At 40.8% G+C, this 27,783-nt stretch overlaps 2 protein-coding genes across 2 annotated transcripts; both read right to left on the bottom strand.

Moving 5' to 3' along the window:
• Positions 1-6,468: 6,468 nt before the first annotated feature.
• LOC147976678 (uncharacterized) lies at positions 6,469-7,019 on the bottom strand. The gene has a single exon (XM_087519824.1). The coding sequence runs from the start codon at positions 6,870-6,872 to the stop codon at positions 6,492-6,494; it is 381 nt and encodes a 126-aa protein (XP_087375950.1). The 5' UTR covers positions 6,873-7,019; the 3' UTR covers positions 6,469-6,491.
• A 439-nt stretch (positions 7,020-7,458) lies between these two features.
• LOC147976677 (lipid transfer protein EARLI 1-like) lies at positions 7,459-7,764 on the bottom strand. Its single transcript, XM_087520940.1, has one exon. It carries the CDS (start codon positions 7,762-7,764, stop codon positions 7,459-7,461), a length of 306 nt encoding a protein of 101 aa, XP_087377066.1.
• Positions 7,765-27,783: the final 20,019 nt, after the last annotated feature.

Below are 27,783 nucleotides of genomic sequence, written 5' to 3'. Positions count from 1 at the left end.
ACGGTAATGACTCGAGTACTAGTAGCTCTACTAGTAGTAGTATTACTCCTTTCATTCCATAATGTAGTGCTTCTTCTATTCTCGTGCTTCAACTTTGACCGTAAATTTAATTAGTAAGAGCGATTGCAGCGGGAGCAAAAATTATATCAGTGAATTCGTATTTGAAAGAAGTTTTCAATTATATATTTTTTTCTCCCGTCGTAATTGATCTCGTTGGTTAAATTTATGATCAAAATTGGACCTCAGAAAGCGCGAGCACACTATATTTTAAAATGAAGGGAATACTTTTTTATTCCAAAGGCCACCCTGCGTGTCATCGGCCCTTACCTTGGCCATGGTTGCCATCAAGATCAAGCTCGTCGTGGACAGGTTATGGGTGCGCGTCCTGTTTGCCGATGCTGTCCGACTTTGTCGACGTTCTTCTCACCTTCTTGACGCTCCCCCTCTCCGCCGTTCAGCTCGCCGCAGGAGTGTCCTCGCCTGGTTGTTTTGCAAACCTCTGCGCCAGCGTCCACCACCTGGGTGAGTCCTGCCATGGCATGCTTCTCAGGCCTACCAACGCCGAAGAGTTTGGGTCTGTATCCCACGGACTTTCTTCAGATTACAAGATTTTTCTCATTCGTGATGTTTATGTGTCGGTCATATCTTCATAGGAAATGTATTGTACGCGCGCAGGTGCAGCTCCCTTCGTGCTCCCGGTGAAGTATTCGTTCCATAAAGGATTCGGTGACATTGGCAGCACTTCCGACAGTTCCGATGAACGAATAGTATGGTTTGAGGTGATGAAGGGAGTTGACCAAGACGATGATTACAACATAGGCATTTTTCTTCTTTCAGAAAACTTTCAATCTACTCACACTAGTAGAAAACAGGGTTTTGATCACGGGGCAATATTCACATTAGTCCCGGTTCAGTCACGAACCGGGATTAATGTGAGCATTGGTCCCGGTTCGTGCGGCTAAGGCATTAGTCTCGGTTCACCTGAGCCCTTTAGTCCTGGTTTGAGACACGAACCGAGACTAAAGGGTGCGATGCCCTTTAGTCCCGGTTTGTGTCTCAAACCGGGACTAAAGGTCCCATTTTCAAACTCTACCCCCCGGTGGATCGCCTTTTATGTTTTAAAAAATCAAAAGAAAATGATAAAAACTTCAAAAAATAAAATCCTTCGACAGGTAGTTATATTACTACATCTACTAGTTAAGAAAATTTAAAAACTTAAATTTGGACATATTTTGCAAAAAGTGTAGGGAAAATGTAAAACGGCTATAACTTTTGCATACGATGTCGGAAAAAAACGTATAATATATCAAAAAAATCAGCACGAAAATTCGCATCCGATGGAGACCGCCTACGACCTGTTTGCAATTTTTTAGAATCCTCAAATTCTAAAAGGAAAAAAGTTATGCTCAAATTTCAGTTTTTTTAAATCTGGTCAAACTATGGTCAAACTACTTATTCAAGAAGTATTAGTGTTACTAAATAATTATTCAAGAATATTAGTGTTACTAAATAATTATTTCAGTTTTTTGAATTTTGGTCAAATCTGGTCAAACTGTGGTCAAACTAGGGTCAAACTGTGGTCAAACTACTTATTCAAGAAATATTAGTTTTATTAAATAATTATTGATTTTTAGAACAATAGTTTCAAACTCAAACAGTGAAATGTGTGACTTCATGCTCAAGCTAAATTCTTGAGGGTTAATAGGATTGACATCTTACTATTGTAAGGAAAACAACAAGTGCAGACTTGGAAACGAGGGAGAATAGAACCCGGAAGTTAAGCGTGCTCAGGCTGGAGTAGTGAAAGGATGGGTGACCGTTTGGAAAGTTAGATGATTTGGAATGATGAGTGGTGATTAGAGATTAAAGGTTAAATTGAGCAGTGATGAGGGGTGATTAGAGATTAGAGGTTAAAATAATTCAGAAATTTGAAATTCAAAAAAAAAAATTCTAAAATTTTTTTTTAAATTTTTTTTCATAAAATTTTCTTTAGTACCGGTTGGTGTTACCAACCAGGACTAAAGGTTTTAGTACCGGTTGATGTTACCAACCGGGACTAAAGGTGGACCTTCAGGCAGCGGCCACGTGGAGGGCCTTTAGTCCCGGTTCCAGTAAGAACCGGGACTAAAGGGGGAGGCTTTAGTACCGACCCTTTAGTCCCGGTTCCAGAACCGGGACTAAAGGCCCTTATGAACCGGGACTAAAGGCCCTTTTTCTACTAGTGTCATCACGTTATGGTGGTACAAAAAACACATAAAAAAATTCATGTCTGTGGACCACCTAACGACGACTATAAGCGCTGGAGCGAGTCGAAGACGCGTCACCATCACCACCCCTCCGTCCTCCGTCACTATAGTGGGGGCAAACTTGATGTAGTAGATAATCGACAAGTCGTTGTGCTAAGGCCCATAGGACCAGCGCACCAGATCAGCAACTGTTGCCGATGAAGTAAAGTATAGAGCGAAAGAATCCAACACACGAGTGAGGACGAACAAAGACTGGATCCAAACGGATCCACCGAAAACCAGCACCGATCGAATCCCGCGAAATCCGGCGGAGACACGCCTTCACACGCCCTCCACCGACACTAGACACATCACCATAATAGAGGGGGGGGGGCGAAGAGAACCTTATTCCATCTTCAAGGAATTACCACCGCCTCGTCTTTCTGAGTAGGACACATACCCTAAACAAACTCACGAAAACACCAAAAGATAGAGCAAGACCCCCCCGCCAGCAATGGCTGAGGTCCACAACACGTCCATGGCCCTAGGGCCACCAGGACGAGGCGGACCGGCGGCGCCGGGAAGACGGACGGACCATAAATCCTTTTTTCAAGAAGAGGCGGCGGTGGCGGCGTCCGCACACGTCCTCAACCCAGCGTCTATTACAGCATATGCATTATGCTGTTTTCTCTCTGTATCTATTTTGTGCACATCTTACCTTATTGATCTATCCCTTTCTATCTAGTACTCCCTTTGTAACTTTTTGTAAGATGTTTTTAGAGTCTATGACAGTGTCAAAAGAGCATCTTATATTAAATTATAGAGGGAGTAGTATATTGGTGTCTAGTACTACACTACTCGTTCAAATTATTAATATGAGCTGTGAACCCTCTACGGTTTACCAAGATGGAGCCATTTGTGTTTGTTACTATACTCTCTATGTCCCTCGATATATACCATTCTATAGTATTCAAAATCACATTAGCTAAACGTCAGTCAACTGACTTTAGCTTTTGGGTCAGTCAATTTTGAGATGGCCGAAGAAGTTCGCGGAGGGATGCCGAAGGGGAGAAAGGAGAAGGAAGGAGCTCGCTGGCAGGCTACCCAACCATCTATCTTAGAGAAGGGGTGGGGGGGGGGCAAAGAACGACGGTGGTGGGAGGCGCAGGACGGTGGTGGTGCAACTTCCCAGGAGAAAAAACCCGGACGCGGGCAGAGCTAGAGGGATGGCAGGGGGCGGTGGCAAGACCGACGATGGGGGTGGTTCCGAGGAGATTGGAGCGGCGGGGATGCGCAGGGGCGCTGCGGGCCGTCGATGGTGGTGGCAGGCGGTTCCTTCGGCGACCCGTGTGACGCTCTGGGGAAGGAGAAGAGCTGGAGGAAGAAGAAGGGTCAGGCGTCGTTAGATGTGCATTGAACGTTTCAAAACGATCGATTGGCCCAAATATAAAGGACGAGGCTAGGGAGCGCCGCTGCGCTTGTTTGTTGATTTGAGCGCATTGCCGTATATAGTAAGTGCATGTCGTTATGTCCAGCTTTCTAGTGTAGAAAAGGAAATTGTTTAGTCATATCCTGTAGCGCACGTGGCTACCGATTGAATCAACCATATGCATTTAATTAGGGTTTAAAAAGTTGTAAAAGCCATAACTTTTGATTCGAGCATCAAAATCCAGTTCCGTTTTCACAGTCAGGTTTCTGACGACGAGTTCTTCAAAACTAGATCTCATATGAGTTAGTTTCGTCAAACTTTTTTTGAGGGCAACTTTAGGTGCAATGGAGGTAACTATAGTGCTATTGAGGAGCAACTTCTTCTTTTTGCCTAGTTGGACTTCTTTTTGGCCAAGTTGGACTGACTATTAGGTTGGTTTGCATAAAAACAAGAAAAATCACACAAAACATAAGGCATCTTTAGTGTACATACAAAGCAACTTCAATGCACTATGTATATTTGTCAGTTTTGCTAACACTACTCCAACTTGTGTATCATGGCTGCTCAATTGCCTATTGTTGATGATTAGTTGCAAACGGTTGATGTTCAATTACCTATAAATGCTATAAATTGCCTATAATTGATGCCTAGTTGCCTGCTACTGGTAATTAGTTGCCTACAATTGCTGCTCAATTGCCTAATTTTGTTAAAATAGTTGCCTAGAATATTGTAAAGTTGTTTATCATTGTTTTTCTAAGTTGCCTACAAACACTTTGAAGTGGCCAAGATTCATCATCATGTTGCCTATCATAACTAGCAATATATAGCAAACACACGAGCATCATCGGTAGACGACATTATAGTATTATAGGCAATTTAGAAACAACAAGATACGAGCATGAACAATAGGCAACTTAGAAGTACCGATGAGGAAGTTAGGAAAATGTTAGACAAAATTAACTAGGACATAAGGTAGTGACGTTGCCTACTTTTAGCACCAGAGTTGCCTCTTGTGGAAGGAAAGTTGCTCATAAAGGTGATGTGATACTATCTACTTCAGTTTGGTAGTTGTTCTGCATTATTAGTTAGTTGCTTATTGTTACTAATTAATTATTTTTAGGAGTGAAGTTGCTTATGTTTAGCATTAAAGTTGCCTCATCTAAGATCAAAGTTGCTTTTAAAACTAAGTAGCGTTAGCAACTTAGGTCCAAAGGCGCCTATGTATGAAACTAAGTTGTATGTAACTAAGGATGATGCTAAGCTACTATCTAGTCATGGTAGCCCCTTTAGGATACTGTTAACCTACCTTGAAAACTAAGTTGCCTACAATACTATAAAGTTTTTTTTGCGGGAAATTATAATTTCTTGCGGGATGACATCAGTTGCCTACGAATGATGCTCAGTTGCCTACATACAATGAAAATGTGTCCCACATGGTTTTTATGCTGTCTACGATATGCTTGATAGGTAAATTCACTAGTACACATGATTCAAGGAAGTTGCTTCTGTTTAATACTAAAATTGCCTCAACTAGAACCAAAGTTGCTTTAAAAAAGTTCATCAAAACATATACATATGGGATCTAGTTTTGAAAATCTCGTCACGAAAAACCTAATGGTGGAAACGGATTTTCATTTTGACACTCGGTTCAAAAGTTATAGCTTTTTTTAAAAAATGAGACGAAATAATGTGGGATGACATCAGTATATGCATGCAGGTAATCCTTAGTGACCATCCACCACCTAACAACGTCAGGTACATCACGAGGAGGAAGAAAGCTGTTTTCTTAGCAGTCTTGTCGTGTAGCAGGTGCGCAAGCATCGGATAGCTTGCGTGTGCGCTCGGCTCCGCCAGATAGCGCAGTTGCGCGTTTAAGTATTTGGAAAATATAAAAGTCAGGCGATTTACGTGCATGCCCACTCAAAATTTATACCAGCTCTGTATAACTCTGCGCCAATTGTTCTTTCTAGCTGGGATCCCAAAGTATCACCGGAGAGCAGTTCACAACGCACCATCCCAAGAATAATATGCAAGACATATTGCTTTTAGTCTTAGAAAAATTTCTAATGCCAAGGGGTACTGCCCTGGCATTTCATTTTTTTTCTTGCTTTGTCACATTTCTTGGTTGTTCTTGGGCAAACCTTGTAATATCAGATTCTCATGAGAGGCTTGAGATGATGGTGCTGTTTGCCTGCTTATCATATCAAGTCCTGCCATCAACTTGCCACCTCCTCTCATACATTCAGGGTGGATGGTGCCTCGATGAGCGAAGAACTGTCGGAGTCGATGGTCTTCGGAGGTGTCCGGCATTGGTCGAGACACGATGTTGTGTTCAGTTAGGGCAAACTCTTTTGCTCTGTAGTTGTTGTTTTGGTCGTTGTTGGCTGTCTTCGAACCAGGTGCGCTGTTATGCTACGCTTGTTGTTCGCATTGAGTGTTAGTGTTTCTGTACTAAAAAATCTGCCTTACATAAAGCTGTAGTACGCCTTAGGCATACTCTTGAAAAAAAAGCTTGAGCAAAATGTTACTGATTTATGTACCAGAAAATTTCGACAAAATGACACACTTTTGTTTGTACTTTGTCATGTATGCAGGTGGTTTGCTGTATGTGGGAATCTCATTAAATTAAAACTAAACCAGTTTCAGAGTACTTGCAAAGCAAATGCTCCCGTTGTTTACTTCAACATTTTGTACATTTACAGATCCCAAGTGAATTAACAGCAATAGGCAGAACACAGAAGGACATAGCATCAAAAAATGACTTGAATCTGCCTCGTAACCAGAGAGTCAAAACCAAAAACATTTACACTTAAATATCCTAAAAAAACATTTACACTTCAATAGAGGAGATCACTGTAACTACCGCCATGGCACCGTTCGGCTGCGCAGAACAGCTCCGAGTAATCCCAAAGTCCCTCCAGCTCCGGGTAATCGCCGTCGTTGGCAGCGAACGCCGCTGTCCGCACGTCGTCCGCAGCTGCACTAACAACCGAGCCCGCAGTGGTGGACGTGAAATAGCTCGGTGCTCCAGTGACAGCGCTCGCCCTCTCGGCTGCGGGGGCGCGGCAGGGGCGCGGCCGGTGGAGCGGGCGCGTGGCGGCGGCTTCGGCGGACTTGCCCGTGAGGCGCTGCACGAGGGACTTGAAGCTCGCGGCGTCGGAGGTGACGAACTGCGTCTCGATGTAGGTGATCTTGACGCCATTGTTGCCCATGGCCATGAGCCTTGCTTGATCGAGCAGAGCAGGTGTTGTGTGCGGGCGCACTTCACTTGATCAGTTTATCTATCTATCTCCTCGTGCGGCTGGCTCTCTTCTTGATTTGCTGACGACTAACTTTTCCTCGGCGAAAAGCAGTAAGGCTCTGGCCTCAGGTTGTGTCTGTTTGTGCGTCTTTTGCTAGCGTTATGGAGGCCTTTATATACAGGACGAGACTGAGATTCTGGAGGTGAGAACTATTCGCAGGTTGGGGTGCAAGATGGACCGGGCTCGATCGTGTGGTGCTAGAGAGTTGAGAAGAGCGGGTGGTAGCGGCTGAATGCAGAGAGAGAGAGTAGGCGTTTGACTGGTCCTGAGGAGGCAGTGCGAGCGAGACAGCGGTCAGCTTTTGGAGAACGGGAGAGCTGGTCAAGCGCTCGTGCGGGGAGTATGGTTTTGACGGCTCTCGTTACATTTGCTTCGCCGTTCTTTCTCCCTGCCTTCGATGCATGATGCCGATGGGTCTCAACATCGCCAAGCTCGTGCTCGTTCGCCCCGCCTGTTCGCCGTTCTTTCCCCCTGTCTTTGGTCCGTCGATCGATCAGGCGCATCAGGAGCCCTTGGGCGCCTTGCGGCCGCAGCAGCTCGGCAGCAGCGTGAGGTCGACGTCGACGTAGAGGTTGACGCCGAGGACGTGGGCACTGATGGCGAGGAAGATGAAGGCGGCGGCGTCCAGGTCGACGAGCACGAGGATGAGGGAGCAGAACGGCTCCTTGGGAGGCGCCTGCCCCAGCACCACGTGGATCAGCCCGTTCAGCACGCCTCCGGCGGCGAAGGGCACGGGTGGCCGTTGCACGTCTCGGCCGGCCGGGCAGGGGGGCACAAAGGCACCACAACTTGCCGGCGACCCCGTCATGCACGACCTACGCCGGCAGAGGTACGAACAGAGGATGCAGTCGTCCGATGACGAGAAGAGGAAGCGAAAAGAGTATGAGGCGCGAATGGCCTCCTTCGGAGGACATTTGTAAGCGTTAGAAGTCAAATTTTTGATGCACCCGTGTTTTTTTAACTTAATACATACGCAAGCGCTCAAACATACACGCATACACTCACCGCTATAAACGCACACCCGCACACTCTGCTAGCCGGTGTATAAGGGCATTCCAACGCCGACCGACACCCTATCTTTTCTGCGGGCATGGTTACCGGCATTGAACCATGTCCCATAAATGTCTGCCTTTCAACACTTAACATAATTATTAAAAAAATACTCTCTTGGTTCAAATTTAAACTAAAACTCTAGTACAACAATATTATAAATGTAAATATTACATCCAAGATAATCAAATGTGCAACAAGATTTTTGAATTCAACGATACTCGAGTGTCAGAATTGGCATATGTTGTCCCATGCACTGTGCCCCCTAGATTCATCCAACAATGTATGAGTGTAAATGACCTACCCGCGGTCTTGTAGTCCAGCACCGCAGAGCGTCTAGGCTATACAACATGGTGATTATCAAGTTGCAACATTGAGTGAATCACTAAATTGACCAACATGTAGAGCTACCAGAAGCAAAACTTACGATCTTTATGGTTGACGAGCCCGATGCCCACGTTGTCTCCACTTATGCAATCACACCGCAAAACTTAATGGCGGAGTTGGAGACGTGTACCACCGATGCGCTAGTCACTTCATCTTGCGCTCATGGATGACATGCAAGTCGTAGGGCACAAAGTTCTTTTACTCATGAAACGAAACATGCGCTTTGCCAAAAGGTCGAGCCCCCTTGCCTCGTGCCTACAAAGTAGGCAGATACGACCTTCCACGTATAGCACAACAACTCATCCTCAGTCACCGAGTACCCTGCCATCGTTTTACTCTAGACAACAACAAGGTCAACAAAAAAACATATTTGACTGAACACCTGTCAGGCGTTGTGTCCGCCAAGGATGGCGTCCACAGGGGCGGGGGGGGGGGGGGGGGAGGGGGGAGTATACGACCTTCCACATATCGCACAAGAACTCATCCTCAATCACCGAGTACCCAGCCATCGTTTTGCTCTAGAAAACAACAACAAGGTCAACAAAAAAGCACATTTGACCGAACACCTGTTAGGCGGGGTGTCCACTAAGGATGGCGTCGGCAGGGGGCGGCTGGGGGGGTGTACCTGGCTGTCGACGGATCCTAGGTGGACGGCGACGTAGTCCAAGGTGGACAGGCATGTGGGTTGAGGCTGTAGACGTCCGAGGATGCCTGGACGACGGCCGGAGAGGTCCAACGACGTTGTTGGACGAGGAGGGTGCGAATGCACAGTAAGGGGTGATACGTCCATTATGCATCATGTTTTGCTGCTGTTATTTATAATGTTTTAGATCAATATTTCACTTTATGATGCAATTCTAATGCAGTTTCTCTCTTGTATATGCAAGATACACATGGAGAGGGAAATTGCCGACAGTTGGAATTCTGGTTCTAAAAGAGCTACAGTATAGATAGCTATTCTCTAGAGCTCCAAATGACCTGAAATTTTATGAAGAATTATTTTGGAATATACTCCCTCCGTCCCAAAATAAGTGACTCAAGTTTATACTAGTTTAGTATAAACTTGAGTCACTTATTTTGGAACGGAGGGAGTATAAAAAATAATGGAAGGCAGAAGTATCAAAGAACACCTTCGGTGAGCCCACAAGGCAGGGGCGCGCCCAGGTGCCTTATGGGGCCCATAGATGTTGTCCAGTGCCCATCTTCTGCTATATATGACCATTTCCCCTAGTAAAAATAGGATAAGACTTTCGGGACGAAGCGCCGCCGTCTTGAGGTGGAACCTAGGCAGGAGCACTTTTGCTCTCCGGCGGAGCGATTTCGCCAAGGATACTTCCCTCCGGGAGGGGGAAATCGAAGCCATCATCACTAACACTCCTCTCATCATGGGAGGAATCATCTCCATCAACATCTTCGCCAGCACCAGCTCATCTCCAAACCCTAGTTCATCTCTTGTATTCAATCTTTGTCCCAAAACCCCAAATTGATACCTGTGGGTTGCTAGTAGTGTTGATGACATCTTGTAGTTGATGCTGGTTGGTTTATTCAGTGAAGATCGTATGTTCAGATTATTAATCATATATTTATCTCCTCTGAACATGAACATGAATATGATTGATAAGTCTCCAATGTATCTATAATTTTTGATTGTTCTATGCTATTATATTATCTATTTTGGATGTTTTATATGCATTAACATGCTATTTTATATTATTTTTGGGAGTAACCTTTTAACCTAGAGCCCAGTGCCGGTTTTTGTTTTTTCCTTGTTTTTGACTTTTACAGAAAAGGAATATCAAACGAAGACCAAACGGAACAAAACTTTCGCGATGATTTTTCTTGGACTAGAAGACACCCAGAAGACTTGGGGAGGGGGTCATAAGACTCACGAGGAGTCCACAAGCCCTCAGCCCCTGGCTTGTGGACCCCTCGGGAGTCCCCCAACCCTAATCTTTGCACTATAAATTCCCAAATATTCCCCCAACATCAGAAGCATCCAGCAAAATACTTTTCCGCCGCCGCAAGCCTCTATTCCCATGAGATCCCATCTTGGAGCCTTTTCCGACACTCTGCCGGAGGGGGATTCGATCACAGAGGGTCTCTACATCAACCTTGATGCCCTTCCGATGAAGTGTTAGTAGTTTACCACAGACCTATGGGTCCATAGCTAGTAGCTAGATGGCTTGTTCTCTCTCTTTGATCTTCAGTACAATGTTCTCCTCGATGTTCCTGGAGTTCTATCCGATGTAATATTATTTTGCGATGTGTTTGTCGAGATCCGATGAATTGTGGATTTATGATCAGATTATCTATGAATACTATTTGAGTCTTCTCTGAACTCTTATATCCATGATTAAGATATCTTTGTATTTCTATTCGAACTATCGGTTTGGTTTGGCCAACTAGATTGGTTTTTCTTGCAATGGGAGAGGTGCTTAGTTTTGGGTTCAATCTTGCGAGGCATGTACTGTATTGTTGCCATCAAGGATAAAAAGATGGGGTTTATATCATATTGCTTGAGTTTACCCCTCTACATCAGGTCAGATTACTTAAAGTGTTACTCCGTTCTTATGAACTTAATACTCTAGATGCATGCTGGATAGCGGTCGATGTGTGGAGTAATAGTAGTAGATGCACGTAGGAGTCGGTCTACTTGTCACGGACGTGATGCCTATATTCATGATCATTGCCTTAGATATTGTCATAACTATGCTCTTTTCTATCAATTGCTCAACAGTAATTTGTTTACCCACCGTATGTTTTCTTTCGAGAGAGAAGCCTCTAGTGAAACGTATGGCCCCTGGGTCTATTTTCCATCATATATTTTCAGATCTATAAACCAAAAACCCAAAAATACCTTGCTGCAATTTATTTATATTTACTTTTTGCTCTTTTATTTATCTTTCATACCTATCTCTATTAGATCTCACTCTTGTTCGTGACCGTGAAGGGATTGGCAACCCCTTTTCGTGTTGTGTGCAAGTGTTTGTTAGTTTGTGCAGGTGCATAGATTGGAGACTTGCTTGTGCCTCCTACTGATTGATACATTGGTTCTTAACTGAGGAAAATACTTATCTCTAATTTGCCGCATCACCCTTTCCGCTTCAAGGGAAAAATCAACACAAGCTCAAGAAGTAGCAATGATCTGTGATTAGTTCTGTTTGTTCTTGAGGACATGGGAGAAGTCTTGTTATAAGTAATCATGTAATGTTAGTTTTCGTTCAATATTTTGATGGTGTGTTACATTGTTCTTTCTCTTGTGGTGTCATGTGAACATCGACTACACGACACATTACCATGGTTGGGCCTAGGGGAAGGCACTGCAGGATTAGTAAGTATATGATGATGATGGGTTATGAGAGTGACAGAAGCTTAAACCCTAGTTTGTGCGCTATTCTGTAAGGGGCTGATTTCGATCCGTATGTTTAATGCTATGGTTAGATTTATCTTAATTCTTCTTTCATAGTTGCGGATGCTTAGGAGTAGCAATTAATCGGCGAATCAACCTATTAACTGGATTAATCGGTCGACCATTAATCGGTAGATTAAATAGGAACTTCCCAACATATATCTAGATTTTTTATGTATTATACCATACTTTCATGCTCCCAGCTATGTAGTATACCAAAACATGCTGTCATACACATATGAAAAACATAGAGAGGATGTAAAATTATTAACCCTAGCTATTAAGGAGCGGGATGGGGCTAATGGGCCAAAAATTTGGGCTTTGTTTGCCCTTTTAATGGCCCAGCAGTGATTAATCGGCATGACAACTGATTAATTAGTCTAAGTGGCCAATTAATCAGCCTGACAAGTTAACGCGACGGATATGTGCTATTAGATTTGGCCATGCTATGAGTAGCGATTAATTGACCCGTTAACTGGTTAATCAGGCGAATTCTTGAACACTGACTATGGTTGGATTTATCTCAATTATTCTTTCATAGTTGCAGATTCTTGTGAGAGGGGGTAATGATAAGTGGGTTGCTTGTTCAAGTAAGAACAACACCCTAGCACTGGTCCACCCACATAACAATTGATAGAAGTAGTGAACGTGAATTAGCGAATCATGATGAAGTTAACTAGATGAAATTCCCATGTGTCATCGGGAACGCTTTGCTCATTATAGGAAGTACTCTTGGCTTGTCCTTTGAAATGAAAAGATTGGGCCACCTTGCTGCACTTTTTACCTTGGTTACTTATTACTTGCTACGAATTATCTTGATATCAAACTATCTATTACAACTACTCTATAGCACTTGTAGAGAATACCTTGTTGAAAACCGATTATTGATTCCTTTTGGTCCTCGTTGGGTTTGACATCTTACTTATACAAAGGACTACGATTGACCCCCTATACTTGTGGGTCATCAAGGCGGAGCAGGGGCGAACTGGAATCTAAGTGGACATGGAGGGGGTTTGAGTGGGTATGGGGTGTCAGAGTCCAACAAGGTGGCGGTCCGTATTCTCGCAATCCCCCGCCCCTAGGTTATCATCCGGTTTGTGGGAGTTCAGACAACCGGACGCGTATGTGGACTGGTGGGGTCCCGCGTTGGATGGTAAATTGCGTCTAGACAATTCGGTTCTAACGGTTGCACGCGTTCTCAGTGTCCACATTAGAGATGCCCTAATCCTTCAAATCAAAAAAAAAATCCTCAAATATGGCTTTTGAAGGATCTGGCAGAGATGCTCTTACATTGTTTTAGTTCTAGGTCAAAACAAAAATCAGGGACAGACCGGAATAATTTTTGGCAGGGACAAGCTTCATTCTTGAGGGACAAATTTTGGACAAAATAATTCTTGCTAGTTTTTATCATAATGTATATAAATTATGTTGCAATTTAAGAATTTATGCATAAGATGGTTTTCCCTCTTATTATAATCAACAAGGGGTGAAATTGCACGCACGCTTGGGGTTCACTGTGACTGTGTGAGGCTTTCATTCAGCATGATCCACCTCAACAATGTATACACATGGAATTTTGAAATTCTAGATGTCCAACCAATTAGTCTAATATAATATCACATAACATTCAAGTAAGATAGTTCATATATAGTAAATGAAAATAATAATCAAAATAAGTGATATATCGAAGCTTAAGATGTCCAATGGATGGCATAACAAGATGCTAAAGCTATATACATAAATATGGAATGGAAATAAATGGCAAGTTTTCCAGTCCATGTAAATAAACAAAATGCTCCATAGTTTGCTATATTTCTTTAGAATCAAGTTCTAAAATAAATCAATTCATCCTTTGGCTTGACTTTCGACCAACCTAGTCATCAACCACCAGTCTCAAGGCATGAGGATTCTGAAAAGGGCGGTGAAATTTTGTGAGATAAGTCACCCAATGTGCGGTTATTTCTCAAATGATTGGTAAATTGATGGCTAACTGACTACCCAACTGCACATTAATACTCAGGTAAAGTGGTAACAACCACATTACTACTTCTCAAAGTAAATACGTTATAAATTATGCAAGTTATAACAACACGATTTTACATACATTTAAAGTTTTGTCAAGGAATATTCTACATATTATAATAACAAAATTGTATAACATTGGGACCAACACATTGCAAATTAATTAAACATAAATCCCCATTTGCACATATAGATAACTACACATGAATGGTGTCCAAGAACTCAAGGAATACGACAACAATCACAAGCCCCATGCCAAGGAAAATAATGGTTCTATAATATAATGGTAACTAATGGATTGAATCCATAGGTTAATGCTCAGTATTTATTTACTTTAGTCTTTTCTTAGTGATCAGTAAGATTGCCAAGTAATACAAGATGAAATAACTTCAAAAACTAAGTACTCCTCCACACTTTCACATTTTTTTGTTAACTATATCGACCATCCTTAAAAGCATGATTTTTTTTAAAAATGGCATGTCATGGTATAGTTGCTAGCATGCCATTTATAAGCTATATCATAAATAACTATAAGTTACCAAATTTTGAAACATAAATTACAAAGGTTTTCATATGAGACAAATATACATATAGGCACCAACTATTGATTCTACCAAAAACTATACTTTGACTAGATATCAGTTGCAAGTTTTATAAATTCCTTCATTTATTAATAGTGAACCTCTAGCATGAAACGTCATTTATTAATAGTGAACCTCTAGCATGAAATGACAAACTGAGGATGCTAGATTTATGACAAATATTTTAATACAAATCATAATTGGTTTTATGTGTACAATAATTTTGCATGGTAATCAACTGAGAAAGTACCATCTTGAAGACGATGTCAATATCCGAAAGACTTGTTTTTTAAATCGGTGTCGTTCAACTCTCCGATTATAGTCCAATATATTTGATAGTATTGCAAGACGTGAAAATATAGTGCCATAAAGCAACTTGAACTATTCATAACACAATTACTGAAGCTATCCTACCAATCATGGGACATGAATAATTCTAGGGTGAACTAAACAACCAACATACATATCTTACATATCCTTGTGTAATGATCTATGCTTTGAAATATTATTCCTAAAATAGAATATAAGAACTCGAAATGTGCAATTAAAAAGAACCATTTGAAAATGGATATAAGTTCTAGAAAATACCCAACATTGACGGTACTATGGCATATCTAGTCCGTCTCCGACGCCGAGCTATCAATAAGAATAGGATTAGAAAATGTCCCAATCTTGGAATTCTTGAAGCATGAGTTTGATTCAGTTTTCTTTCTTGTGCGCATTTCCACTACCTTGGAGGTGCCCTCTATTTCTATAAGAATTGACATTCCCTCAATTTTTCTTATTTTCAGTGCTCGAGGCCAATCTTCTCCCGTGTTTCTCACACTGGTAGAAGCTATAGCTTGCTCCTTCAGTACTTTAGATTTATTTCCCTTACTTTCTTCATCATGGTCGATATTTTTAAGAACATCATTAGAGAGCATGGCAAGATTGTCCACCATTTTAGGTTCCTTCTCTTGTGCTGCATTATGGTTGTTACATTGACTTGCAACAACAAAGGCTATCCCATACTCCTCCATCACTTTGGATTTCTCCTCTTTGTTTTTCGCATTCTCATTGTGGATATTGCCCAAACTTATATCAGCAAAATTCATGGCATGTTTCTCCTCCACTTTGGAATCTGCCTTCTCTTTTAGTTCATTTCTAGTCATCAACTTGTGTGCCTGCACAGACTTCAAAATTTGGAAATTACACAAATAGTAAAAACTATGCATAATAATTTAATATATGATACTTTATATGGTTAGAAATATTTTAATACATCATATTATATTGTTGCTATTAATAACCTATAGTATTTATTCTTGAGCCAAATGAACAAAAATCACAAGATTGCAGTTAATTTAGCTCTCTTGAAATTTTGTATGTATGATGTGCACATTTATGTTTGTATTGATTGGAATATATGTAATTCATTGCACATGACTATTTGAGACATTTGGATGATGTAGCCACTTAGGTAGATCATGAGCATAGCTTTTTTTTTCACTTTTGTCAACTTTATTAGTTGATAATTATTTTTCCGCTTTTGTGGATACACTGGTAGAAAAAGGGCCTTTAGTCCCGGTTCTGGAACCGGGACTAAAGGGTCGGTACTAATGCCCTGACCCTTTAGTCCCGGTTCAATCCAGAACCGGGACTAAAGGCCCTCCACGTGGCCGGTCCACCTTTAGTCCTGGTTGGTAACACCAACCGGTACTAAAGGAAATTTTCTGATTTTTTTTTTGATTTTTTTGATTTTTTTTGAAATTTCTAAATTATTTTAACCTCTAATCTCTAATCACCCCTCATCATTCCAAATCACCCCTCATCATTCCAGTTTTCTAGGGCGAGGTTGTCTGTGCATGCTAAGCGAACTACGGTGCCACGCCAGCATAAAAACGTCTACTAATAGGGTTAGCATCGTATTTGCACGCTCGTGCCAAGTTTTAAAACCAGTTTGGTGTATTTTTCAACTTCAGGCATTAAAGTGAACATCGGTGGCAAGTTTAAGCACCATCTGTGATATTACCTCTATATAAAAAGCTAAAAATTTCTGATCCATTACCGTTCCAATAGCAAGGAAGGGTAACCTTAGTCTAATCAGTTAGTCTAATTATGGTCAATAGGTGGACTGTTGAGTTGCTGATGTCTGAATGTGAGTAATTTTTTGCCTATGTGCTTGGTTCATGAACTGATTGGATAATTTTGTCTTTCCACTGTTATTCCGAACAATTGTTTTAAATCAATGAAACTGCTTTTCTAAGGTAGTTGATATTTATGCAGCTTCAACTTTGTTTCTTATGCTCCTGGTATTCTCCTGCTTGGTTTCTTGTCACTGACCATACAAGAGGTCCATCATATATATTTGAAGTATTTTATCATTATAGAAGAACTATATTTTTCTGATAAGATTTTAGTGTTACTTAGTATGTTTATCATACGAGTGATGCACAACATCATCATCAATATGAGATGCTCAGACCAGCTGCTCTAGGATACGAGGATGTTTCATATAACGTCCTTGTCATACCAAGAAGGATTTAGCTGAAGGTTTGTGATTGAGGAGAATGAACCGGTGATATCAACCTAAAGTGTTATTTGGCCACTAATGTTACACACTGTCTTTCTTTCGAAAACCATCATACTGCTTTTCGTTGACATATTTGTTTAGTACCAAATGCTTGTTACATTTCTGTGAATGACTATGGAAATATCATGCTAAAAAACAATTTAATAATAATTTGTGATACGTTGTAATTTTATGCACCGTTTGATCACTTGATTGAAAAAAACATCCACCTAATTATATAGCATCGTAGGATGGAACACCTCTTTGAAATGCTCTGCAAATGTAACCATACATGAATATGTTGATCCTCGTCTTTTTCTGTCTCAATGGATAAAAGTACTATGCAGAGCTAGAGGAAGACACCGCCATTGCTCTCCTTGTTTGGCTGCTGAAAGCGAGGGATGGAACACCTCTTTGAAATGCTCTGCAAATGGAAACATACATGAATATGTTGATCCTCATCTTTTTCAATCTCAGTAGATAATAGTAATATGCAGAGCTGGAGGAACACACCATCGTTGCTCTTCATGTGTGCTTGCTGAATGTGAGGATACAGTTGCTCCATTGTTTCAATCCATTATTTCCATCCGTCGGCTCTACTGGTAAGAACCTTGGTCAAGACAAAATTGTGAACCCATGCATGGCAGTGGCAGCAAGACATAGTCCAAACGTCAATAGAAAGGAAGTGGGAGTGTGTAGTGGTAATAAAATGGGAAGGGAGCCACCCCATGTGTTTGTGACAACATGGAATGAAAAGTTTGTCTATATATTTTTGTTCTATACAAATGAAAGGGTTGGGATTGTAATAGGCGAGTCACTAGGGTGCATGTTGATAGTAAGAGAGCTAGGACTTAAATACAATCTAAGCAAAATTCAGATTATGATTTTATTTATCTTTTCATGGAAATGCTTTTAGTCCGTGGCAACGCACGCGCACTCACTAGTATATTTAAAATGTGGGACCAAAAATTCAAAAAACATGTGTATATGCATGCTGCTATGCGGATCCCAATCTAGCTGCTATCCCATGATCAGTGTGTCGCTGATAGACAGTGAACTGATATAACAAGAAACATCCATAATATTAATACCTTATATTGACCAACATGGTCGGAGAGTTGAACACCAATAAACCATGCCGCAGAAAATCCAAATCAATAAGCCTCAAGATGCCAAATGCAACTGACTTGAAAGAGGCTCCTTATTTTGTTCAAACATTGTCGTTGCGCTCATCTTCTAGAAACTCTTCGTCAAGGTCTGGCCAAATCAACAATCCAAGAAAGTAAATGGAATATACTTGCAAGCAACCCACAAGGAGGTGTAACAAATATATATACATGGCTTAGTACAAAGGAAAGGGGTTGCTATGCTAAGTTTCATCATTGTGGAAAGCCAAGTTTAACCTACTAGATACATATAGTAGTTTTGTAAATGCATTTTCAAATGCAGCTGATAAAATAAAAATAATAGTAAACTAGTGATATACTTCTACGGGTGATCCTAATGTCGATCTTCATTCACCAAATTTGATCCTCATTTATAATCAAAAGTATGCTATCATCATAATCCTCCAATATCATAATCCAAATACAATATTTTAATCTAAATCCAACACCGTAATCCAATCCAATATTGTCATACTATGAGTTTTCTATTCCATGCTTATGGCACCATCCGGACGGTACCATCCCAAAACATTGTCTCTATTTTTCTTCTGAAAGCCATTTGTAAAACGAAACCACCTACAAGCTTAGTGTGGCCTCACTAGTTGTCCCTGATCGTGGACACGACTATTCGAATCGATCGACCCTGTATGGAGGTTGTACACTTTTACCCACAAGATATTAGATGTTCGCCTCGCCAGCCAAGTCCCATCGAATAGGGTGAACACAATAGAATAGTCGTGCATGAATTTCCTCTTGCTTGGATTAATGTATATCTTGTCCAATGCGGGTTTGCCATCAACACTAGAACGCGACATATAAAATCCAACCAAAATGCAGGCCAGACAGCTCTAGGAACAGAACACAATGATCTCTCCACTTTCAGTGAGGGACCCATCATCACACCATGAGGAATATGGCTATCCATTACCTCGACAACCAAGAGGTCCCGTCCCATGAGAGGCATCTTCAACTCTCGTCATGTTGTTAAACACTATAGAATATTTCTACCTCTTGAGCATGCATTGGTTTTCCCTTGAAGAGGAAAGGGTGATGCAGCAAAGCAGTGTAAGTATTTCCCTCAGTTTTTGAGAACCAAGGTATCAATCTAGTAGGAGACCACGCGCGAGTCACCTCGTACCTACACAAACAAATAAGAACCTCGCAACCAACACGATAAAGGGGTTGTCAATCCCTTCACGGCCACTTGCAAGAGTGAGATATGATAGAGATAATAATAATAAGATAAATATTTTTGGTATTTTTATGATATAGATTGAAAGTAAAGATTGCAAAAATAAACGGTGCCAGAAATAGCTAGTTGATGGGAGATTAATATGATGGAAGATAGACCTGGGGGCCATAGGTTTCACTAGTGGCTTCTCTCAAGATAGCATAAGTATTACGGTGGGTGAACAAATTACTGTCGAGCAATTGATAGAATTGACCATGGTTATGAGAATATCTAGGTATGATCATGTATATAGGCATTATGTCCGTGACAAGTAGACCGACTCCTGCCTGCATCTACTACTATTACTCCACACATCGACCGTTATCCAGCATGCATCTAGAGTATTAAGTTCATAAGAACGGAGTAACGCTTTAAGCAAGATGACATGATGTAGAGGGATAAACTCATGCAACATGATATAAACCCCATCTTTTTATCCTCGATGGCAACAATACAATACGTGTCGTTTCCCCTACTGTCACTGGGATCGAGCACCGCAAGATTGAACCCAAAGCTAAGCACTTCTCACATTGCAAGAAAGATCAATCTAGTAGGCCAAACCAAACTGAAAATTCGAAGAGACTTGCAAAGATAACCAATCATACATTAAAGAATTCAAAGAAGATTCAAATATTGTTCATAGATAATCCTGATCATAAACCCACAATTCATCGGATCTCGACAAACACACCGCAAAAGAAGATTACATCGAATAGATCTCCAAGAGAATTGCGGAGAACTTTGTATTAAGATCCAAAGAGAGAGAGAAGACGCCATCTAGCTAATAACTATGGACCCGAAGGTCTGTGGTAAACTACTCACACATCATCGGAGAGGCTATGGTGTTGATGTAGAAGCCCTCCATGATCGATTCCCCCTCCGGTAGAGCGCCGGAAAAGGCCCCAAGATGGGTTCTCACAGGTATAGAAGGTTGCGGCGGTGGAAATAGGGTTTCGTGGTGCTCCTAGATGTTTTCGGGTTATATGGGTATATATAGGAGGAAGAAGTACGTCGATGGAGCTGCGAGGGGCCCACGAGGGTGGGGGCGCGCCTACCCCCTGGGCACACCCTCCTGCCTTGTGGCCTCCTCGCTTCTTTCTTGACGGCCACTCCAAGTCTCTTGGATCACATTTGTTCTAAAAATAGGAGGAAGAAGTGGAGTACGTAGGTATATATAGGAGGAAGAAGTAGCTCGGTGGAGCCACGAGGGGCCCACGAGGGTGGAGGGCGCGCCTAAGGGGGTAGGCACGCCCCCTGACTCGTGGCTTCCTCGTTGGTTGCTTGACGTCCACTCTAACTCCTCTGGATCACATTTGTTCCAAAATTCACGCTCCCCAAGGTTTCATTCCATTTGTACTCCGTTTGATATTGTTTTTCTGCGAAACACTAAAATAGGCAAAAAATAGCAATTTGGGTTGGGCCTCCGGTTAATAGGTTAGTGCCAAAAACAATACAAAAGTGTATAAATAAACCCATTAAACATCCAAAACAGAATATATAATAGCATGGAGCAATCAAAAATTATAGATACGTTGGAGAAGTATCAAGCATCCCCAAGCTTAATTCCTGCTCGTCCTCGAGTAGCTAAATGATAAAAACATAATTTTTGATGTGGAATGCTTCCTAACATATTTCTCAATGTAATTTTCTTTATTGTGGCATGAATGTTCAGATCCGAAAGATTCAATATAAAAGTTAAATATTGACATAAAAATAATAATACTTCAAGGATACTAACTAAGCAATCATGTCTTCTCAAAATATCATGGCCAAGGAAAGTTCATCCCTACAAAATCATATAGTTTGGTCATGCTCCATTTTAGTCACACAAGAATGCTCTCATCATGCACAACCCTGATGACAAGCCAAGCAATTGTTTCATACTTTAGTAATCTCAAACTTTTTTCAACTTTCACGCAATACATGAGCGTGAGCCATGGATATAGCACTATGGATGGAATAGAATATAATGAAGGGGGTTAAGTGGAGAACACAAAAAGGAGAAAGTCTCACATTGACGCGGCTAATCAATGGGCTAGGGAGATGCCCATCAATTGATGTCAATGCAAGGAGTAGGGATTGCCATGCAACGGATGCACTAGAGCTATAAATGTATGAAAGCTTAACAAAAGAAACTAAGTGGGTGTGCATCCAACTTGCTTGCTCACGAAGACCTAGGGCACTTGAGGAGGCCCATTGTTGGAATATACAAGCCAAGTTCTATAATGAAAAATTCCCACTAGTATATGAAAATGACAAAACAAGAGACTCTCTATGATAAAGATCATGGTGCTACTTTGAAGCACAAGTGTGGAAAAAAGGATAGTAGCATTGCCCCTTTTTATTTTTTTATTTGTTTGGGCCTTCTTTTTTTGTCGTTTCTCTTTTTTTGGGACAATGCTCTATTAATGATGATCATCACACTTCTATTTATTTACAACTCAATGATTACAACTCGATACTAGAACAAGATATGACTCTATATGAATGCCTCCGGCGGTGTACCGGGATGTGCAATGACTCATGAGTGACATGTATGAAATAATTATGAACGGTGGCTTTGCCACAAATACAATGTCAACTACATGATCATGCAAGGCAATATGACAATGATGATGCGTGTCATAATAAACGGAACGGTGGAAAGTTGCATGGCAATATATCTCGGAATGGCTATGGAAATGCCATAATAGGTAGGTATGGTGGCTGTTTTGAGGAAGATATAAGGAGGTTTATGTGTGATAGAGCGTATCGTATCATAGGGTTTGGATGCACCGGCGAAGTTGGCACCAACTCTCAAGGTGAGAAAGGGCAATGCACGGTACCGAAGAGGCTAGCAATGATGGAAGGGTGAGAGTGCGTATAATCCATGGACTCAACATTAGTCATAAAGAACTCACATACTTACTGCAAAAATCTACAAGTCATCAAAAAACAAGTATTACACGCATGCTCCTAGGGGGATAGATTGGTAGGAAAAGACCATCGCTCGTCCCTGACCGCCACTCATAAGGAAGACAATCAAATAACACCTCATGTTTCAAATTTGTTACACAATGTTTACCATACGTGCATGCTACGGGACTTGCAAAGTTCAACACAAGTATTTCTCAAATTCACAACTACTCAACTAGCATAACTTTAATATCACTATCTCCATATCTCAAAACAATCATCAAGTATCAAACTTCTCTTAGTATTCAATGCACTTATATGAAAGTTTTTTATAATATCAAAAGCAAATTACCATGCTGTTCTAAAGGACTCTCAAAATAATATAAGTGAAGCATGAGAGATCAATTATTTCTATAAAATGAAACCACCACCGTGCTCTAAAAGATATAAGTGAAGCACTAGAGCAAAAACTATATAGCTCAAAAGATATAAGTGAAGCACATAGAGTATTTTAATAAATTCCGATTCATGTGTGTCTCTCTCAAAAGGTGCGTACAACGAGGATGATTGTGGTAAACTAAAAAGCAAAGACTCAAATCATACAAGACTCTCCAAGCAAAACACATATCATGTGGTGAATAAAAATATAGCTCCAAGTAAAGTTACCGATAGACGAAGAGAAAAGAGGGGATGCCTTCCGGGGCATCCCCAAGCTTAGCCTTTTTGGTGTCCTTGGATTTTAGCTTGGGGTACCTTGGGCACCCCCAAGCTTAGGCTCTTGCCACTCCTTGTTCCATAATCCATCAAATCCTTACCCAAAACTTGAAAACTTCACAACACAAAACTTAACAGAAAATCTCGTGAGCTCCGTTAGCGAAAGAAAACAAAACACCTCTTCAAGGTACTGTAATGAACTCATTATTTATTTATATTTGTGTTAAACCTAATGTATTCCAACTTCTCTATGGTTTATAAACCCCATTACTAGCCATAGATTCATCAAAATAAGCAAACAACACACGAAAAACAGAATCTGTCAAAAACAGAACAGTCTGTAGTAATTTGTAACTAAAGCAAACTTCTGGAACCCCAAAAATTCTAAAATAAATTGCTGGACGTGAGGAATTTATCTATTAATCATCTTCAAAATTAATTAACTAAATATCACACTTCAATAAAAAAATGGCAGAAATTCTCACGAGCGCTAAAGTTTCTATTTTTTACAGCAAGATCAAAAAGACTTTCCCCAAGTCTTCCCAATGGTTCTACTTGGCACAGACACTAATTAAACACAAAAAACACAACCAAAATAGAGGCTAGATAAATTATTTATTACTAAACAGGAACAAAAATCAAGGAATAAAAATAAAATTGGGTTGCCTCCCAACAAGCGCTATCGTTTAACGCCCCTAGCTAGGCATAAGATTTCAACGATGCTCACATGAAAGACAAGAATTGAAGCACAAGAGAGCATCACAAAACACATGACAAACACATCTAAGTCTAACATACTTCCTATTCATAGGCATCTTATAGGGAAACAAATTATCAAGGCAAGCAAAAACTAGCATATGCAAGGAAGCGGAAAGAAACAATAGCAATCTCAACATAATGAGAGGTACCGCCATATTTTCCTCTCTCATAATAATTACATGTAGGATCATAATCAAATTCAATAAAATAGCTATCACATAAAATATTTTTAACACGATTCACATGCATGCAAAGTTGACACTCTTCCAAAATAGTGGGATTAACATTAACTAAAGTCATGACCTCTCCAAACCCACTTTTAATAATATTGCAAACACTATTAACAATCTCATATTCATCATGGGGATTAAATAAATTTTCAAGATCATAAGAAGAATCACCCCAATCATGATCATTGCAACAATTAGTAGTCATAGCAAAACTAGCATCCCCAAGCTTAGGGTTTTGCATATTATTAGCACAATTGACATCAATAGAATTTATAGTAACATCATTGCAATCACGCTTTTCATCAAAAGAACTATCAAGTATGGGTGCAATAGCAACGGTCTCATGTTTAACATAAGGAACTATAGCAAACTCATCTTCACAAATATTGGCATCATGGCCACAAGAATTGCAAGCATCATGTTCATCAAGGGATATTTCAAGCAAATCATCGGAATCATAATTATCTATAGATTCATGCATATCATTATTTTCTTTTGAAGCAATGGTCATTTTTTTAATAAATTCTTTGACATAGACATTATGAGCATAGTTTTTGTGGCAATATTTAAGTATGTCAAAATTTTCAGATTCGTAGAGAGTAACATCATACTTTTCAATCAAAGAAGCAACTTCATAAGCACCCTTAAAAGCAACAAATTCTTCAATTTGTTCGATATCATAGTAACTATAAACACCCTTTGCATATGAAGATAAGATTTCATTATCATTAAACTCACATAGGTAGGGGAGGTGTTTTTTAGGGTTCTTAGAGCAACAAGTAAGATCACAAATTTCACAAAGATTCCAAGCATAACATAGCAATCTGTTTATTTGATCCCATAAGAGTATCCCCTTTTCAGACAAACGGTGCCACACAAAATGAGCATGCTCATCTAAATATTTCCCATCAACTAGGCTAGTTGGGGTTTCAGCATGAGCGCATAAGGATCGAAGATGACCCAAGTAGAACTCTTTAAGTGGATCCATATCAATAGATTATTAGCAAGCAAAGATGCAAGCAAATAGAAGGTACATGGAAACACAAACAAAGATACATACGGGAAGAAGGCGAATAAAAGGCAAAGGTGAAGTGGGGGAGAGGAAAACGAGAGGCAAATGGAAAATAATGTAATGCGAGGGATAAGAGTTTGTGATGGGTGCTCGGTATGTCTTGACTTGTGCGTAGACTCCCTGGCAACAGCGCCAGAAATCCTTCTTGCTACCTCTTGAGCATGCGTTGGTTTTCCCTTGAAGAGGAAAGGGTGATGCAGCAAAGCAGCGTAAGTATTTCCCTCAGTTTCTGAGAACCAAGGTATCAATCCAGTAGGAGACCACGCACGAGTCACCTCGTACTTACACAAACAAATATGAACCTCGCAACCAACGCGATAAAGGGGTTGTCAATTGATACGTCTCCAACGTATCTATAATTTTTGATTGTTCCATGCTATTATATTATCTGTTTTGGATGTTAATGGGCTTTATTTTACACTTTTATATTATTTTTGGGACTAACCTATTAACCGGAGGCCCAACCCAAATTGCTGTTTTTTTTGCCTATTTTAGTGTTTCGCAGAAAAGGAATATCAAACGGAGTCGAAACGGAATGAAACCTTCGGGGGCGTTATTTTTGGAACAAACGTGATCCAGGGGACTTGGAGTGGACGTCAAGAAACAATCGAGGAGGCCACGATGCAGGGGGGCGCGCCCTCCGCCCTTGTGGGCCCCTCATTGCTCCACCGACCTACTTCTTCCTCCTATACATATCCATATACCCCGAGAACATCCAGGAGCACCACGAAACCCTATTTCCACCGCCGCAACCTTCTGTACCCAAGAGATCCCATCTTGGGGCCTTTTCCGGAGCTCCACCAAAGGGGCATTGATCACGGAGGGCCTCTACATAAACTCCATGGCCCCTCCGATCATGTGTGAGTAGTTTACTTCAGACCTTCGGGTCCATAGCTAGTAGCTAGATGGCTTCTTCTCTCTCTTTGGATCTCAATACAAAGTTCTCCTCGATTCTCTTGGAGATCTATTCGATGTGATCTTCTTTTGCGGTGTGTTTGTCGAGATCCTATGAATTGTGGGTTTATGATCAAGTCTATCTATGAATAATATTTGAATCTTCTCTGAATTCTTTTATGTATGATTGGTTTATCTTTGCAAGTCTCTTCGAATTATCAATTTGGTTTAGCCTACTAGATTGATCTTTCTTGCAATGGATAAGTGCTTAGCTTTGGGTTCAATCTTGTGGTGCTCGATCCCAGTGACAGAAAGGGAAACAACACGTATTGTATTGTTGCCATCGAGGATAAAAAGATGGGGTTTACATCATATTGCATGAGTTTATCCCTCTACATCATGTCATCTTGCTTAAGGCATTACTCTGTTCTTATGAACTTAATACTCTAGATGCATGCTGGATAGCGGTCGATGTGTGGAGTAATAGTAGTAGATGCAGGCAGGAGTCGGTCTACTTGTCACGGACGTGATGCCTATATACATGCTCATACCTAGATATTCTCATAATTATTCGCTTTTCTATCAATTGCTCGACAGTAATTTGTTCACCCTCCGTAATACTTATGCTATCTTGAGAGAAGCCACTAGTGAAACCTATGGCCCCCGGGTCTATTCTCCATCATACAAGTTTCCAATCTATTTTATTTTGCAATCTTTACTTTCAATCTATATCATAAAAATACCAAAAATATTTATCTTATTATTATCATCTCTATCAGATCTCACTCTTGCAAGTAGCCGTGAAGGGATTGACAACCCCTTTATCGCGTTGGTTGTGAGGTTCTTATTTGTTTGTGTAGGTACGAGGTGACTCGCGCGTGGTCTCCTACTGGATTGATACCTTGGTTCTCAAAAACTGAGGGAAATACTTACGCTGCTTTACTACATCACCCTTTCCTCTTCAAGGGAAAACCAACGCAGTGCTCAAGAGGTAGCAAGAAGGATTTCTGGCGCCGTTGCCGGGGAGATTTACGCCAAGTCAAGACATACCAAGTACCCATCACAACTCTTATCCTTCGCATTACATTATTTGCCATTTGCCTCTCGTTTTCCTCTCCCCCACTTCATCCTTGCCGTTTTATTTGCCCTCTTTTCCGTTCGCCTCTTTTTCCTTCCTGCCTTCTATGTGCTCGTTCTTTTTGCAATTTGTTGCCATCATGTCTGAAACTGGGGAGGCTATCATTGATAAGGATAATAATATGGAAAACTTTGATGCTATTGATGATCCTCTTGAACATCCTGTTATTTTGCACACTAAAAAGTTTCGTATTGGTAGCGGTAATATTATTGGGAAGGGAGTTATTCAAGATTTCTTTACTTGTGCCGGTGCTTTGCCCACCATGAGTGGATCTATCCTTCATAAAACTAGTAGTCTCGCAGATGCTATATCTTCACTCATAGTTGAACTTGAAAGACAATTTTTACATATGGATCCTTCCATACAATGGATTTTCCTAGGATTTTCTAATATTGAGCATTCTTCTGTTAAGCGAGCAGCAACCATCTTTTTAGCTCATGAGTTCAGATTTATAATAAAAGAATCCAATGAATTGTTGCGCATTATAGGGTGGATGTTGGCCATCCTCTCGTATAAGCGATCCTTTTCTATCAAGAAGACATTATGCGTTTATGATCTTTAGATCATGTTGCTTTTAATGAAAACCTTAGAAAAAAGGTTCCTACTGATGCTCTTGTTAATAGGATCTCTAAACATAATGATAATTTTTCCATCTAGAACAATGGGCTAGGTTTTTCCCTTGAACAAAGGCTCATTACTTTTTGCCAAAAGAATGCTTATAATGATGA

This window comes from Triticum urartu, chromosome 4A (assembly GCF_056163025.1).
Source record: "Triticum urartu cultivar PI428250 chromosome 4A, HENAU_Tu73, whole genome shotgun sequence".
Classification (NCBI taxonomy): domain Eukaryota; kingdom Viridiplantae; phylum Streptophyta; class Magnoliopsida; order Poales; family Poaceae; genus Triticum; species Triticum urartu.
Note: the sequence above shows the minus strand (reverse complement) of the source record. Positions and strands in the feature narration are given on the sequence as shown.